General features: G+C 42.2%; 1 protein-coding gene across 1 annotated transcript in view; it reads left to right on the top strand.

The window, feature by feature from the left end:
- nrn1la (neuritin 1-like a) overlaps positions 1 to 18,968 on the top strand; it is a 59,914-nt gene that overhangs the window by 26,578 nt on the left and 14,368 nt on the right. The window contains exon 2 of the mRNA XM_023407213.2: positions 17,407 to 17,557. Within this exon, the coding sequence (XP_023262981.1) occupies positions 17,407 to 17,557 (151 nt within the window). The remainder of the gene's footprint in view (positions 1 to 17,406; positions 17,558 to 18,968) is intronic.

Below are 18,968 nucleotides of genomic sequence, written 5' to 3'. Positions count from 1 at the left end.
GTAGATGTTTGCAGGTTAAATGTCACCGCTTGACAGAAGAGGCAGGTCCGTGAGTGAGTCACGGGGAGTCGTGGTCGGCACAGACGGGTCTGTAATGACAGCGGTGTAGTGGATAGCAGGCTTCAGCGATGGGGCGTTTTTATGTTTTTAAATGGGTCAGTGTCACAGTGTCTCACTCGAACCCTGATTATTCATGTGCTTACATGTTAAGTGACATTTGATTTGAGGAACTCTAGTAGCCCATTCAGCCGTTCATTCAGTCGTACTTCCTGACAACAAATCGCACTGTCAGTTTATAAAAGCATTTGTTTCCGGTGCAGAAAATATGTCGATCTTTTAGCCGTATTGTAGAGCCCTGACACACACGCGCGTTAATGCAGTGAGCTGTAAATGAGACGAGCATGTACGTGTGCTGCAGGTGTGGAAGGGTTTGCTGCTTGTGTGTGTTGCTGTCAGACCTTTGTTAGCAGATAGGTTTGACAGTGCAGTGTTCACACTTCTGCGTGCTGTTAACTATCAGCTGGTCCATGTGCCATGTCAATCTGTCGGGGAGAAATCTAAAGATTAAATAAACATATAACATTTGTGATTATTACATTAATAACTAGTAGTTAACACGCTGTCAGCTGTAGCCGACTGTTTTGGGGCGTCATGTCTCTGTGTGGAGTGGCCGTTCGCAGCTTTGTGCGGTGATGGGAACACATGGATACGCAGTAATACAACATGTCTGTGGGTTGACTTGCTGTGATGAAACCACAGTGCAAATTGCTCGTTCAACCACCCGCACGGATAAGACAGCTCGTCACAGAAACACGCCACTGTTACTGACTTAAATCTGAGTGTGTATCTGTGTAAGTGGACATTTACACTCGCATGCAAAAGTGTATGTGTACTTTAATATCTATCTAAGTGACCATTTAATTCCTTGCAGTAGAGGAGATTTGCTGAGGCATGTGAAGAAGTACAGTAGGGGAGACATGATGTTATAATAACATGCATGACTGTGCATGATGAGAAGCAGCTGCTATTAATATGAAACTTTCACTTATCGCTGTCCTCACCACCTTAATTTAATTCTCTTTTTTTCTCTTAATTATACAACTTTCAGTGCAACTTCCCACCATGAGAGAAGATGTCAGCGTGACTCTTTTGCAGCAGGAAGGTCTGGACAGGATTTAGACAGACACTCATTAACCTCAGCAGTAACTATATGCCAGACTAACAGCAGCACTGCAGAGGTGTGTGCACCTGCTAAACATCAGTGAAACCGATGCAAGACAACTGCATACTGGTTTCCTTCACTGCTGCCGTTAGATAACTGAACCAAAATGTCCAGAGATGAACCTGCTCTCCATTAGATATCCACAAATCCACTTTAACTGTACGTTCAGATGGAAATTTGCGAGAATGTCAAAGGGGCCGTACGTGAGCCAGTGTCTCTTGGTGGCGATGACCATTGGCGGTGCGTCTCAGGCAGTGTGAGCGTCAGAGAAGTTGAATACAAGGCAACGCGTTTTGGTAATTAGCTATGACGCGGTTCGGCGGAAACCAATCAGAATGTAGAAGTGGGCTATAGCATGAAAAACAGGGTTGCGCGACGACTTGATGCCAGTCGGTAACTTTAACGTCGCTAATTTAAAAGATTTCACGCGGTTGACTTAAACTGCACTTGCGGTCAGTTGGCACAGAGATACCGGCTGACACGTCTGTTTGCTTTAAACACAGATTGAAGGACCAAGGATTCGCTCGCTAGATGTCTGATTCATCTACATCAGAGCAAACCTCAACAGCGTCCTTGTCAGAGCAAATTCTTTCGCTCTCGCCGCTTTCGGCCTGAACGTACCGTAAGTGGACCTCAGTACCAAAGTAATACAGTGACAGTTGTTTGGTGCCAATCTGTCAAACTGTAAACCTTCGTAGGATCGACTGAACAAGGCCCGCAGCATGACCTCCTGAATACTCGGCCACTGGACACATTTCATGAAGAGAACCGTCCTCAGTGACGTCGGCACTGCTCATCTGGCAGAGGTTGTATGAGCAACACCTACATTTTTATATTTTGATGAAGATAAAACACGAGTCTTGATTTAAACAGTTGTTACCTGAGGAGGAGGAAAAGCAGTCCTGTGTGGGAGGAACTTCAGCACTTCAGTCTGAAGCTTCAAACGACTGGAAAATGAAGTTCATGAGGAACCCCCCTCCCCCATTTCTCTCATACCATCTTTTCATGTTAACAAGCACTGAACTCGTCCACAGAGGCTCTCTGCACTTTTCCCTTTTCACAGGTTACACACTCCAAGTCAGTTACCTGAAACATTCACTAATGAAGGACTCGCTGAGTGGATGCCTCTCTTTCTTCCCTTCCTTTTTCTCTGTGTCATATTTGTCTTTCTAACTTTTCATTTCCTCTCCAGTCTGGGTTATTTACCCCCCTCCCCCCTTTCCTCCCCCCAAAAGCACACACAGAGGTGTTAATGGAAAGGTAGTGTAGAGCAGGTTTCCCAGTCACAGTGAGGAGTCACCTGACTTGGACCAGTCTAATTATAAGGTGTTGTTGTTCACTTCTGGTCCCATGAACGCACAGGTAACACTAACACACACACACACACACACACACACACACACACACACATAGATTATATGCAGGAGTATATATTATGTGCACATGCATACACTTATTTACCCTCTTTTTTTGTTTTCAATTAACTGCATGGGAAAAATCCCACTCTCTCTCTCTCTCTCTCTCTCTCTCTCTCACACACACACACAAACACACGCGCACACACATACACACACACTATGCAAGAGAGATGTAAACAGTCTCAGTGGGATGTTTCTCACGCGATGAAGCCTGTCACCCTGAGTACCATCATTAGTTCTACACATGTTTTCATGAGGAGGCACGCCAAAGTTTCCATAGTGAAAGTTACCATAACATCATATGAATGAAAAAATAGTCACTGCAATGGTGTGTGTGTGTGTGTGTGTGTGTGTGAGAGAGGAGGAGGAGGTGGGGTGGGGGTCCCTAGGAGCCATGTGCATCATTCAGGAATGGATTGACACTTGAAGAAAAATAGCTGCAGGCCTAATCAATTTGAATGTTATCCCCTGAGATTGTGTGTGTGTGTGTGTGTGTGTTTGTCAGGTGAGGTGAGAAGCCGGCATCAGCAGCATTTCAGTCCAGTCAGCAGTGATCTTGCCAGCCTCTGCACGACCAGACTCATGAATAGATCAGTGCGTTGTGTTTCTGTGTGTGTGGTAGTGTGTACTGTACGCGGACGTGTCTGGATGCCATCTGCATTCTACTTCCCCGAGACCCGCTGACATCACAGTGCGTCCATCTCATATATATATTGGGCATTTCAGTGCGAAGCATGGCAGCAGCCCTCCTGCCTGCTCTGAGCACGGGGCTGTCAGCGGGGCTTCGCTGTGCGCGCCTCTCCACACAGCACGCCGCTTTGAAAGTGGAGCAGAGGGGAAAAGAACAGCTTTGATGTTTTTTTACTATACGCACAAATGAAAACAACACCTGAGCTGTAACTCTGGTAGAAAGACAGAGTTTCCTAAAGACAGTCTGTCACAAACTAGCTTATTTTCAGTTCACCACGCTCTGTTTGCAATTTCATTACAAGCAGGTTCAGTACCTGACGTTGAACCTGCTTTTTGTCAACAAAGTTGTGGTGTAGCTGAGCTAGGCACAAATCACAGACGTCATAAACCACATACAGTGGGCTCCAAATGTCTGAGAACACTTTCCCATCCCTATTTCCAGCCCCACATACCCACTGAAAACATGAACTGAGAAACTGCAGGTAGTCGCCTTGTAAGGTCGCTAATAGAGTTGCGAGGTGGTAGGAGAGATACCTGGTCTCCACTGTTCCACAACAGTCCATGAGTCCCATTAATTTTCTGCACAGTCAACAGCCGGTGACTAAAAGATGAAGCACTTCCATGGCTCGGATGGACATGAGACCGTGTGAAACTGTATGAAGAGAAATGAACTACAACGCTTTACGTCAAGCTTGAAGTTTTACGGGTTAAAAGGAGTCTCTCACGCTTCAGCCCCTCCACTAATGGAGGTCGGTGCTCTCAGAGGAGGACAGGTTACAAACAGCTCAATGGGCCACCTCTTAACGACCGAAGCCCAATGAAATACTGGAGCACACGATTCACTTTAGCAGTTTAATCATCAGGTGCGAATGACTAATTTTTCAGCTTGCACTGTGTCTTTCCAGAGATGTCAAAACGTGTTAAAAACATCTGAGAAGATTTCACAGTGAGTTTTATATTCCTGTATTCCAAGTGCGCCAGTAATCAAGATTTTTAAAGGGATAGTTCTGTTTCTGATTCACTCAGCTGACCTGCGGCTGCGGCGTGATACAGTGTGCTCCGTAGGTACGCTTGTGCGTAGGAATACTGTAGTTCAGCGGTTGGAAAAAAAGTAGTACCAAAGGGAAAGTTGATCTGAATCTGCTCCGGGTGATGCACCGTCTATGCAATATACCCCACGTCAAATACCCCGAACTATTCCCTTAATGCTTAGCTATTTGCACTGAGGTTAAAGGAACTATAGATTTTTGTATAAACTGAATGAAGACAGGCGTTGGAGCACATGTTCGGTGTTGCCTCAGCGGCAGATGGCGAAGCCTGCTGTCTGAAGTCGTCATGCGCAGCATATTAAAATTTGTGTGTTTCAGTGTGTGAGACGTCATTTTGTGGAATCAATTTACCAGCTCCTACACACACTTCAGGATTGGATTTTCAGGTTGACTGCTGCTTTGTCCTGTTCGGTGTGGTGTGAAACGCAACATGCTGCTGCTCGTTTGATCGTCTCGTTTCAAATGAAACCAAACAGACAATTTAGAGCAAGTCTCTTCAGGCAGAAAGCCCTGCTCTAATCTCTAGCTTTATTAGCAAATTAAATTGGCATGATATTGATTGATAATGATATTGATTTTTGTGGATGATCATGGGCCCTAGAGAATGAACCTTGCTAATTCTGGCAAGCTTTTTTGTAACTAACTGTGTTTTATTATTGCACAGTGCACTGTAAAACTGTGTGTATAAGTATTGTAAGCAGGGCCTTAAATCACATATTGAACAGTCTCATGTTGTGTAGGCCTACTGATATTTCAGGGTCAATCTTAAAAAGAGAAAGTAGAATCCAGGATGTTCTTTTTTTTTTTTCTTTCTGTGTCTGTGATAAAACTGTACTCACAGAAATTCCTTTAAATAACTGCAGCTGAATTTCAAAGCCTGGGGAGAAGGTGAGCTTTCTGGCATCTCTGAGAGAACAAATCAAAGACATTAAAAAGAGAAGAGTCTCTTTGAGTTTCTTATACAGTCATAATAAATGTGAACACCTCACAGAGGTCAACAAATGTGTTACATCTTTCAAAACATCAACATAAATCGCGTTGAACTGCATCGCTGCACTTTACTTTAATGTATTTGATGCTTTGTTTCTTTAAAATACAAGCCACGTTGGCTTCTGTTTCTTTACTCTGAGTCTAAATTAATATAAGTTAAATATAAATATGTATATTTAAAAAAAAAAATACACAGACACACACACACACACACACACACTAAAGCCTCAAGTAGTCACAGGTCTTTAGCTCAGCTCTGATCGGCAGTGATGTAAACACGACGTCCACGTTAATTTTGGCCCCTGTTCCTTGCTGTAACGTCGTCCGGAGCGCAGACACTGTGAACACACCATGTCCCCTGACCAGCACAGTGCTGTTAAACCACAAAACACTGCGGCTACACCTTCGGCTGAGAGTGTGCTGCGCTCAATAACTTTTACAAACGCGACACTTGCAGGAGCACCGACTCGGGGATGAGACGCGAGGGATCCATTTTATCAGTCTGTACTGCAGCTCACTCGTGTGCCTGTCCTATATCTGCATGAGATGTTGCTCCCTATAGGTGTGTGTGTGTGTGTGTGTGTGTGTGTGTGTGTGTGTGTGTGTGTGTGTGTGTCCTCTCAGTCCAAATAGAAAGGCAAACTCGTCTGGCAGTGTGAAAGGAGTCAGTCGCCTTTTTTAGCAGGTTTTTGCTTTTTAGCGTTCACACCTGTCGTTCTTTTCACTTGGTTTTGGAGCAGAGAAAAATCAGGAATCGTTGCCTTTTAGTTCTGGTGAAGTTTTATGTTCACGCTCACTTTTTCTTTTACAAATGAACCCAGAGCTGTAAACATGAAGTTAAATAGATCGATAGGTAACTTTGTTGACTGGACAGTTTTGGGAAATGTCATGCTGAATCATCAGTGAATCATCAGTGAATCATCAGTGTCTGGGGACTGACAGCAGGTCACGCTGATGCTGTGTATGTAGAGTACGTTGTCTGGTGTCAGAGCTCACGGAGAAATAACTGATTCTGAGCATTATGAGTATTATTAGACTGTAAATCAATTATGTTCTAAATAATGATTAAATGGGTAGAGGTGTCGGTAGTACAAGTGGGATTACTGCGGGATCATTATGTCACGCCCTTGTCACTGACTTAATGAACTGCCAAAGTACACAGAGAAGGATTCAAGCACAGCAGACTTTTAACTGTTTTAGGCTGTATATGTATATGTACTGTATACGTGTGTATATATATGCTTAAGATCGCTTCCTGATCAGTCCCTTGGTGGATTTAATAACAGGTCCACTTGCTGCTTGGAAGCGGAGCAAGACCCTTGTTTTGAGGTGGTCTCGGTCCGGTCTAGTCCGCTTGAGAGTTCGATTAACAGCTTCACACCAGTCCAGAAGAACCACACAGAACGGGAAAAACCCACCAGGGTTCAGCTGAACCTAAACGGGTTACGTATGAAGACACCGTATAACATCACATCAGTTGATGTCGAGCTTTAGTAGTACATATTCCCATAGTCCCCAATGAAGTTATAATTAATCATATTACCTGAATCTAATTGCCATGAGGTGAACCTGGGATTCTGGGACTGTTGGGTGTCTGGGGCCACTAACTGATGATCCAGTCTTTCCCAACAAACACACAATCCTCCTGTCCGAGTTACCGTCAGCTGAAAACTACAGCGGCCAGCTGTTTTAAGACAGCTCCTTACTGCTTTTTTTTAAAAGAATGAATCTATATACGGTATTTGTGACCTGTTTTTAAAGATAACATCTTCCCAAGGAGCAGATTTACTCGGGGCCTTAGGGAGTGCCACAGACAGTGCAGGGAAGAGAAAGTACTGAGAGACAGACGTTCTCTTCACTGTTGTTGACGATAAAGAAAAATGTAGAATAATGCCAGTCTTATCCTTTAACATTTGTCATATTGATATTATAACCCGCTGTATTGGATGCAGTGAGAGCAATGTTTCCTGACATCAATAGTCCTCAACAATTCCACCAAACAAATACTATTTATCAGTGCTATTCATCACCCCCCCCCCCTTAGAAAAATGCTTTTCCACGCTTCTTTATCTCTTTTTATCCCCTTTATCTCTCTCTGATCACAATCAAGTCTGCAAAGCCTGGAGATTTCTCTTGCTGCCTATATCAATCAGTCACTCCCCCTCTCCACTCCCGCTGCTCGCTCTCTCTCTCTCTCCCTGGGCTCAGTTTTAGTTCAGATATCAAATATTAATCGAGGTAGGTTGATAAGCAGTTGATCAGCTGTCCCTTCATTGATCTGACTGCTCTCCTCAGCATTGATGTGTCCCTGGAGTTATTCGCCCATTGGTCCAAACATCTGTAGTTTTAATTTTATTTATCATGCATGTTTTTTTTTCCCCACTTTTTTTTTCAGCAACTTTTTTGAAAGCTGTGGTATTTCAGCTCCATATTTTAAGGCCAATTTTTTATTCCTGTGAGCACACATCTGCACCAACCTTGACAGGTTCTTATCACCGACTAATAGGGAAAGTCCTGCAACAGCCTCAATACTTCTCAAGATTATTTAAGATTTCAGACCCATTCATTGGTTTATTTTCTTTACAAGCTGAATGCACATTACATATCATTTAGTAAGAGACAGACTGTTGACCCTTTTTGACCCCAGGAGCTTTTCCAGGAACCTTGTACCTGCATGAATCTGATATTAGTGTGAGAGTGTGATATATAGTTTCAGTAGCTGCTTATATTTTTGACTTGGGCTCTCAACACTAATGGATGTATTAGCATATTTTTTTTATTATAGATATTCATGGTTCCCAGATAACGTATCCTAATTATTTGGTGATTCTCTGGCTTTCTCCCACCACTATCATCAGGTCAAAGTTTTAATCTTTCAAGTATTTTGTTTTATTTAGTTTTTTTGTAAGGTGGTTATTGCTGTAAACATTATACCTGCTAAACATCAGTATGTTATTTTTGTCATTGTGAGCACGTTAGCATGCTTACATTAGCATTTAGCTCAAGTATAGGGTTAGACTTGCTAGTGTGGCATTATGGTTTTAGTCTTAATCCATAATCGGTCTTACATTACAAATCCTCAGTTTTAAGATGCAATTTAAACAGGAATTCACGAAAGGGACTTGTATTCTCTGAGATTAGTTTCTGGGACTGTTTGATTAAAATAGGGTTCTGACATGTATGTCATTATACGACAGAAAATAAGAGAGCATATAAAGTCCACACAGTAAAGGTCATTCGATCAACCTCAGGGGATCAGTCTCTCTGTGAGGCCACTGTGTTAAAACACTGAGCCTTTAGAGTTAGGTCACGCCGCCCTATCAGATCCCCAGGTCATCTCAGCATGAGGGGGAAAAGGTTCAATCAAGCATTGCAAACAGATAATTAGTTTACAAGCCAAACCAGGAACAACAAATTCTTGCCAATTGAACAGATGTGCCTCCCTGCCTTGATTTCCCAACTGCACTCCCAGAACTCATTTCAGTTTGAATAGTGGCTGGTGGAGATAATCATACAGCACTTTTCTGAAGAGGACCTTTTCCAAGGAAGTGTAGAAAATTTAAATCAGTGCATCAGGGGACTCCCCTACATCGTGTTGATTTTCATTTAATTATTATAATGGGCTGAATAAGACATATTTCATAAGTATACATATTGGTACAATCATTCAGAGCTCTTGGCACAACAGTCCCACTGTTTAACACCATTTAATGGTAAACAGCAGTTTGCAATCTTTAACTTACAAACCTTTTTCTGCCCGTTAGACAGCACAAGTTCAAAAGAATATTTCAGCATTTCTGGGAGACTGTTCTTATTCAGTATTATTTCCTTCTTTCTCTTGAGTTGGACGAGACGATTGATATCAATTTCATGAGCTGTAGCCAGAGTATAGTTAGCCTAGCTTAGCATAAAGGCTGGAAGCTGAGGGAAACAGCTAGCCTGGCTGGTATCTCATTTGTTTAATTCGTACACAAACAGAAATGTCACAAGGACAATTTGTTGTTTTCTGTGAGGCTGTTTTTTGGCAAACATCTGTCGGCTGAAGTGACACAACGTTAAAAAGGATTAACGTTGTTCCTCAGTAAGTCATTGACCAATCGCATATAATGAAAAAGTGTTTGCTGGCTTTTTTTAATGATAAACTGCCCAATCAACCTTAATTTCTCTCAAGTTTTGCATTACTTTCTCCCCTCCTTCCTGGTCATCTGCACCTCCACTACTTTTTCTCTCTCACTTGTCTTCTTTTCTCCTTCTCCTGCTGTTTTTCCTCCTCAGGTCTTCATTAAAACTTGATGGAGATGAGTGAAGCCAATAATCTTCAGGCTCTGTGAACAACCCTGCCTGAAATCAATAGGTTTCCTAGAAAAAAAAAAAACAACACAAAGAGAATAGTGGGGTGGGAGAAGGTCTGGTTTATCAAATATTAAACAGCAGGTGTCAGGGGAGAGGGGGAAGAGTTGTGGTGATGCAGTGTCTGACCCAATTAGCATCTCCTGTTCACCTGCCAGGCTCCAGCCGTGGCTCTACTCTGACTTTTACTAGTCACGACAATCCACTTCTGGGACAGTCACACACTCTTCAGTAGCTTCATCCCCGCCGTCTTGTACACTAATCATGACATGATGCATCTGTGCCTGTTACACCCTTGAAGAGGGCCATCTTAGCTCAGTGAAATATCGGTTACTACCAGCTCCAAAATGATCTTGCTCTGCAGGACAGCTGGCTGTCTACAAGTCACAATGAGGCTCCTCTGGGATGAGCAAACTCTTTGCTAAAATTGTCTCAGCTTTCTACGTTACCAGTCATGAGGGTCTTCAGGGACTAGGCCACTCTTAAAGGAGCTATTTGTCAGTTTTGCTGTTGCTACATAGCCAACATTAGCATTAGCAGCTGTTTACTTACCAGTGAAGAGAAAATGTTGTGAGTTCAGCATCGAACTTCATTCCCTTACTCTTCAAGAGCTGTGTCCAGTGGTGGAAAGCAACCCTCTTGTTTTGCTTCTATTTCTATCACTTCTTTTCCTCAACTGAAGTTAGCATGCTAACTAGCTAGCCCTGGCCCAGGTGGACTGTCTCATCACCTTCAGACAGGTACACAGACACTGTGGCCTCCAGGCTACCCTGAAGAGGTAGTGCTGCGCAGAGGATGTATTATAACCTCTTGTTTTGTAAAAGCAACAATAGCCTAAGCTCCTGTCAAGACTGGTAAATAAACGGCTATTTATGCTAACGTTGACTATGTAGCAATAGCAAAACTTACAAAGAGCAAGCATCAACTGACCTGCTCTCATCAACCTTGAATCCAGCAGCACCACAGAGCTTCTTTCAGTGAAATAAATGAAGCTCCAAAAATCCACTGTACCTTAGGATCCCAACACCAAAATGCAGACACTAGCTAGGTTTGCAACTAGCTGGTAAACATAGGTGAGCATTAAGCCGAGTTGGTGCGGACCAAAACAAGCTAAAAGGAGAGTGAATATTGGACTTATATTCATCACCTGAGCACGAACACAACTGAGAAACAATGTCCAGATTGGCTGGATGCATAAGGAGGAAACTTCATCCATATAAATGTTTGCATTAGTCAATGTGTGAAATATTCTGTAGTTTTCTCTCTGACAACAAATTCCATGAAAAGAGCAAAAGCAAAATTATACTATACTAACAATTAATGTTAGTGTAGCGTGTTCCTTTGTGCCATAGAGCTCCACTGTGGTAAGAATAATCTGTTGCAATGGGTGACATGTTCCTTCATTACAATGAACATCAGCAGTTTTAATTTTTAATTCCTCTGCTGTAAATAGTCTTGCAACAATTATGAATTAAAATCCCCAACAAATAAACTATTTACTCCGATTTGCTAAAAACAGAGCCCTGGCCATTATGGGAAATAACTAAGCTTTGTTTTTTTAAATTAAACTTCATATTGTATTTGTGCTTCATCCTTTAAGATCCCCTACAGACATGTTTTAAAACATAGAAATCTTCTGCTTGGAACAATAATTTATATCTCCTATGGTATTTTCCCCCGAAATGTTCAATTACTGAGTTAAACATTCTTAAAATGATATCTACTCCTTCTCCCTCAATGCAAAATTAATATTGAGAAGTAATTTATGAAAATGCAAATATTGTTCATTTCTAAAGTTAATCCTACAAGGTGTCAATGAAAAGTCAATTTTCTGTATATGCACATCTCACTTGTAAGTTCAACATGCACATCGAACCATGACTGGCATCTAAACCTAGTTGTGAAGTTGCAAAATCCAGCTGATGCATGAACACGTCTCAAACTGAGATTTAAGGTGAGCACAGGGAAACTTTCCCCCTTTAGCAGATGAATGTGAAAAAGCCGTCTAGTGTCAAGCTCTGCTCATACGGCACATACACATTAGCACTTCCGGTTCCCTCGTCCCGAAGTCTGTGGGTTTTTGGTTAGATGACTGAAATAAGGTCTGTGGAAACACAAGCTCAAGACATTTTTGAGTTTTATTCTACAACATAAAATGCATCAGTAAATACGTGATTTCTTACTTGGAAGTTTAGCAGTGGTGACGTTAAAGTCTTGCAACCGTGGAGTAGTTTTATAGTCTAACATTAGCTCTTTACTTCTGGCAATTTAAGCTTAAAAAAATCAAAAAGGTTGGGTGTATTTGTGAAGATTGTTGTGCTGAACAAAATGTGTAGTATCACAAACTTTTGTTGCAGAGATTTCTTTTTGCAGTAATCCAAAAGCTCATGCAAAAATCCCATTAGCTTTTTATGAGGGAACCAGCATGATGCTAATATCCGGGTTGGACTATAAAAATATATCATCCCTGCAATAATCTTATTATCCTACACAGTGACGGCAAAACATCCACGCCGGGAAGCAAAGTCAAAACAACTTTTTTGACTGAGGGAGGACTCCATCTTCCATCTTTTAACTGATAACCTGACCAATTCACATGATAAACAACAGATGCTCATAGCAGTGCAAACACTGAATGATTTGAGTAAACAGAGTTGTGATGAATGGCAATGAAAAAGGCGGCAGTCAAATCAAGCTGTTATAATTATCTGTAATGGATTTGTTTTTAAATTCAAGATCACAGTTCTAATCAAATCTCTTTTAGAGAGAGCAAGTCCCGCTCTTTATTACCCCGCTCTCATGTATATGCAGGGATAACTATTCAAACATTGTCATTCAACAGGCAGGTAGTCATTGGTGTGCATTGCCTGTCATGAGAGCTTCGAGATGAATGCGTAAAGAGATGAATTCAAGGAGAAGAAAGACCAGAATAAGCAACAGATGGTAAAAGACAGAAGCTGCCAAAAGTTTCCACAGTGCCTCCTTTGTCTCCACCTTCTCCATCACTCGTCCCACAAGAGGAGAGCGAGAGGTGGAGAGAGAGAGAGAGGTAAGGGGATGATTCCTTTTATTGTATTTGTATTTAAGCCAGTCAAGTGACAACTGGTTTAGGTTTTTAGACGCGTCAGACAGTCCAAAGGTTCATTTTATTGATCACCTGTCTCTCCTCCATCCGAAGCGGCTTCTCTCGCCTCCCACGTTATCAGAGATCGGGATCACAGATAATCACAGAAACACACACACGTATATAAAACTAACAGAAAGGATGAGTGATGAAGAAATGTTGTGGCTTCATAAACGGACTCGATTGGCATTTTGTTACACTGCATTAATCAGTCTCACATCCTGCTCATGTTTAGCCGATTTCTGTTTCGGAGCTTTGTTATTTTCCTCTAATCAATCGGTAACAAGTGCGATCTGTCCTGCCAACATCATCTTCAATCAACAGGAAATCTGTGGTAGCAATTTGCCATGAGGACCTGTCCACCATGTCTCCTAGACACAGCAGTTATATGATACTAATTTACAAGAAAAGTAATTTGAAGGACATGTAATGCTGCCTGGATTCTGTTTTTTCTTTAATGAAAATAATGAGGAAACATTGTCAGTCTGGCAGGTTGCGATGTGTTGATACTGAACATGCTGTAAAATGTTCACTAGCAACGTATTTCATTTGTTTTCCTAAAAAAAAAAAAAAATCTGCTCTTACAATACAATGTCCACTTGTAGCAACTTCAGCGTTATTAAACACCAGGACTATCTGGTGTAAGTGTTTACAGTGCGGCCGTACAAACTTGTTACCTCCACCATCATTACCTCCACCAAGCAGTGACCCGTCGCTGTTTATTTGTCAGCACAGCTACACAGAAAAACTGACCTGATTTGTACCAAACTTGAAAGTTGAAATTTTAGGGCAGATCCGGATTAATTGATTTTTTAAATTTATTTTTCTTCTCTCTTAAGTCTGGTGTATGTTTTTTTGATTTGATTGAATGTCATGGTTGAAGTCTGTGCTCTCCGAGTGACCTTTCTAGTTTTGATAAACAGACAGTTAAAAATAGTTGCAGTCATGATGTACACAGCACAAGTACAGCACTCAACAGCAGGACACAGTGAAGGTTGATGAGGAGCTGGAGATGTGCAGTCGTTTGTTGGAACTTGTACTTTTTATTGTGGGTCTTTTTCCCATCAAGGATCCCTCCGCCACTTTAATCTAACCATATATTATAGAACTACTATACAGAGAATGAATTAGTGGATACATTGAATGGCTATTGCAGGAGAAGTGCCAACCATAAATATTATCATAAATATTAATTCCGTCAGTTTCCATGTTGTTTCAGATCCCGCCGCACCCTCCTGCAGTAACCTCACTTCTTCCCACTTTTCGCTGTCACCTGATTCCCCACACCCACCTGCACACCTGTTCCCCATTCCCTCATTAGACCCAGAATACATATATATCTTTGTTGCCCACTTCCAACTGCTCTTTGCCAGATTGTCCATTGTGCCGTCAGAGCTGTAGCCTTCCAGCCTTTTCCCTGTTTGCATTCTGCCTGTCCCCCCCCCCCCCCCGCCTGTCAGTTGTTGGCCTTTGCCTTCACCTGCCCCTCTTTGTCCTGTTCACCTGGTGTTTTTGATCTCCACCTGCTCGCTGTCTTCATCCCTTGCCATTCCACCCCGTTGCCTGCCTTCCTCTGTATCTCAGAGTCTAAAGCGCGAGCTGTTTGAATTTTAACGCTGCATCAGAGTCGTGTACTTGGGCCCAGTATTTCCTGAACCGTGACAACATACCACATAACCATAACATCCACGGTTCAACCGCCACCTGATGAACCTCTGTTGCATGTTATGACCCTCTCTCTCTCTCTCTCTCTCTCTCTCTCTCTCTCTCTCTCTCTCTCTCTCTCCCCGTCCCCACATTTCCTGTCTGTATCTCTACTGCTGCTCAAAAAGAGGCCAAAAAAAGGTTTTGTTGCCCAAACCTAACCACAGGTGGAAGACGTGGTTTTCCTGTCACTAGTTTTGAGGCTCTAGCTCCTGAAGGTAACATCCTCTTTGATAAACCCACCTGTAAAATTGTGATTGGTCGCCTCTTCAAAGACGGGGAAACAGCTGTGAATAAGCACACAACATCAGACCTCACTGAATCATCGAGAACATTGGAGATGTTGACGGTGACTGAAAGGTCTGGAACCGAACCAGAAGTGTTGAGAAAGGGTGAAGAAGAGAGACGGTAAAGTTGAAAGCCTGTGATATATAATTTGAGCTTCTGTTTTCATGACAGTTTACACTCCCCAAAGTCTTCTCAGGCTTCTGATTTATATTAATTTGCCAGTACTTAAAAGATGAGAAAGGATCAGCCTAATCAAACAGTGGTACCCATGTCCCAAAAGAGATGTGGTTCTCTGCTGTGTGTACATGAAAGCTTAGTTGCTAGTTAGCTTAGTTCACTCTTAATTCAAACCTCTGTAACATGCAACATGAACACAACTGAATGAGTGTTAATTATTATTTTAAAACGCAACAACCAAACACACTTCGTCTCTCTGAGAGAATTTTCTGATCCTCAAGTCTGACTCAGTAAACAGCTTTGAGCTTTGGTGAGATGCTGTAAATAGCTCTGTGCAAAGTAAATGACTTGTGAGACTGGATTCACAGGAATGTGCATGTGTGTGTGCGTGTGTGTGTGTTTTAGTGCCTGATTTTTAAATTTTGTGAGGAGCTTCATTTCTATGAAGATATAAACAAGAAGCAATTCTCCGAATGACCTTGATTTTGATTAATATTTTTGAAATATGATTCACACTTCTCCCTTTAATTCAAGCCTGACACATTATAGAACCAGAAAATAAAATTGTGGGTTACCACATTACCTCCATTACATCCTGACACCTGCCTTTAAAATGCATCTCCTCTTTATGAATTTGGATTTGATTTCTTCTGCCAAAGCACAGATTGTCATGCATGTCACATCTTCCTCTAACCTTTGCCGTACCTAGAACTGAAAGTAAACACCTTGTCACGCATATTTTCCATCAGCATTGTCCCGACAATCCACGCTGACAACTGACAAGATGCTATAGCTGCTTGACACCTGAAAGATTTGTTGTTGTTGCTCCTGGGTTGGATCCTGATTATTTGAGCTTCTGCAGTAAGAGTGTTTCGGTACTGCATTCAAATATAAGTGTTAAGGCTTCACTGACCAATAATTTTGTATTACCGATTGATTTATTTATTAATTAATGTGAAAGGCATCACTTGAAACGATAAACCCACATATGCCCGACTGCAGCTCCTCTCTGTCTCCATGTATGTGAGCGACAAACAAGTCACATGCTCTGTCATTTTGTCAATTTTTATTGATACATCAACTTTTCTACCTCAGCCAAGCGTACAAAAACCTTTTTGCAATAATTGAACTTTTCTACCAGAAAATTACCCGTGTTTCTACGGTGCATGGAAACATGTTGCTGCCCTGAAGTGCCTAGAAAAATTAGGTAATACCCAGAAGAGTCGCTGGTGTGTCTTGAGACCCACTTATTGAGCCACATATTTGCCCTCTGATCAAGTGGCTGCCTGTTGTTTTCCCTATCACTTCAAACATGTTAAATCTTTACAGAATCTGAACCATCAATCTCACATAGTCAGTAAAATAATGGCTTCTAAAAAACTGGCAAGCCAGCGGGAACAATGTGCAGCGTGCCGACCTGGACGCTGCAGAAGTGGTTGTTTGTAACATTTAACATTTCTCACGTTGCCCAAAGAAGTACAGCAGAGTTTCTAACAACCTGTACAGGTGCATAAATCTCATTCAAGATTGTCGCCATTTTTCTGTTGCTATTCCTCATGAATGTAGATGGGTATTCAGCCATCAATGGGGACCAGGCCCGTTGACACGTTGAACAAATCTGAGATGTATAAGGTGATTCAGAACCAGGCTGTTCCCATGGGACCGTTGCGGTTTCCTAGCAATGTTAATCTCGTCATAGTCTACCTGTCGCCCAGGGTGTTGTCTTCTGCATCTAATCATTTGCTCAGTATGTGTCCTTTCTGACTGTTAGGACTAAAAATCCGCATTTCATGTGGGTTGTTGAGTCTTTGACGGTTTCAGTAAACTTCCCACTTGTAGCTCGTTTGGGTGACTGGGTCTTAGCTGCATTCACACATGAATATTGTTTGTGTTGTTGCTGTGAACACAATATGATCACTGAGCATGGATGCATGTGGGACTGGGCTGGTCTCCCCTGTTGTATTTCCATTTCCTGGTCAATGAGCCTTGATGTGTCTCATCTTTGATGTGAGCAATCAATCAGCTGCTGACTTTAAACCCTGAATGAGTGAGAGGGGGGAGGACTGAAGATGGACCCTCTGCTGTCTGTAGCTCTGTGTGTATGATGGATAATACTCAGCCTCTCAGTCTATCATTGAAGCAAGCAGCTGCATAGACAGCGGTGTCATTGCAGCTGCACAGACGCTCTTTTCATATGCACACTTGTCTGATCTCACTCCAGTCCAACAGCTGCAGGCGTTAACAAAGAGAAACTGTAATACATTTATAGTCAACTGATATATCTGCTCAAATAGATTTCCCAGTTCATATGACATAGCAAGTTCAACTTTCAATTCATCTCTTCTGTGTGTGTGTGTGTGTGTGTGTGTGTGTGTGTGTGTCTGTGTTTTGCAGTGCTGAGCCCGTGCCCTGTGGCTACAGCTTCAGCCAGAAGGTGTCACTCCATCTATAAGGGTTTTGCTCAGTGTCTAATGGCTCTGGGCGACAGTCTTACAGACAGCGCCCGCAAGGACGAGGACATGCACGAGATACACTCCATCTGCAGGTCAGTGTAAACACACACACACACACACACACACACACACACACAGCGCCAAGTCATACACACCACACTCACGGACAGGAATACACATGCATGTCTTCTGGAAAGAAAAGTTTAGAAAAGCATTTTACATTTTCACAAAGCCGCTCTGCTATCTGATATCAATAGGGCGCGTACAGGCTGTGCATCTGTACGATACCACAAATCGAACTCTTGGCTCTGTATTCCCTCACTGGACTTACTCATGACCTGTTCACATGCAGTTGGAAAAATAATGTTTTTTTTCAAACAATAATAGATGACAAATTTATAAACAAATCCGTATCAGTAGTTATTTACAGTATAATGTTTGTGACTTTTGCACTTAAAGTTTTTATTGCTGTTGTAAAAGGGAATCAATTGGTGCTGAACTAGTGGGGTATACACATATATATAACCTGTATACAACACTCGACCTGGTCTTAGAGTGTGTTACATTTAATACATGCTTTAAATTACACTCTTCAGTGTTATAACCTACATGAATGAGAACACTGCTGAGACAATTAGCTGTCTGTACAATACCTTTGACTTGAGGATTGAGCGGGCTTTCTTTAAGGAGATACTCCAGGATATTAGGATTGTAAATCCACAAAGTTTGGGGGACTTCAGTCAAGGCCTGACCCTGGTATGGTTCAGGCTAAAAATCCTGGGTCCTACACTCCCCACAATGCAACTCGATAGCATCTTGGTGTACTTTCAAATAATGGAGAGGGTGATGATCGGACCACAAAAATCAGACTGAATTCACTTTGTCATTTAGTCTGACATCATGTTGAAGCTGTCCATGCTCTGCAGGAATGGGGAGTAATTTTCTCTAATCAGTGAGTGACATGTACGTCCCCTCAGCTGCAGTTTTAGTTTAGCTATGGGTGGCGTAAAAAGGTGGGATGTTCATTCAGATGAGAGATGATAAATGAGACCAGTGATGTGATTGGCTAAGAGTTCATTTATTCATCACCACACTCTCCGATTTATATTCCACCCTAGTGAGCCCTTTTTCACTTTGCGCAGCTGCAGCCACAAGAACCAAAATAGCAAGTGCGCTTGGAGACGCCTACGTAGTGTCTGCGCCCCTGAGCCTCTGTGCAGTTGAGATAGGGTCATAATAGGCTACAACCATGCTAACGGTTCTGCTAGGCTTTACTTAGGCACAGCTGCACAGCTAAATGCTAACGTCAGAATGCTAACATGCTCACAATTACAATGCTAACATGCTGATGTTCAGTTATAATGTTTGCCATGTTGTTAGTTTTGCCTGTTAGCATGTTAGTATCTAATATCTAATGTTAACCAGGAGGCCATACAGGAAGTACAGGAAAAATGCTAAATGTGTTCTGCACAGTGGACTGCAGACTCTGCAGAGAGAACTGCA

This window comes from Seriola lalandi, unplaced genomic scaffold (genome assembly GCF_002814215.2).
Source record: "Seriola lalandi dorsalis isolate HSWRI2012SDOR001 ecotype SW California unplaced genomic scaffold, Sedor1 jcf7180002054331, whole genome shotgun sequence".
NCBI lineage: Eukaryota > Metazoa > Chordata > Actinopteri > Carangiformes > Carangidae > Seriola > Seriola lalandi.
Note: the sequence above shows the minus strand (reverse complement) of the source record. Positions and strands in the feature narration are given on the sequence as shown.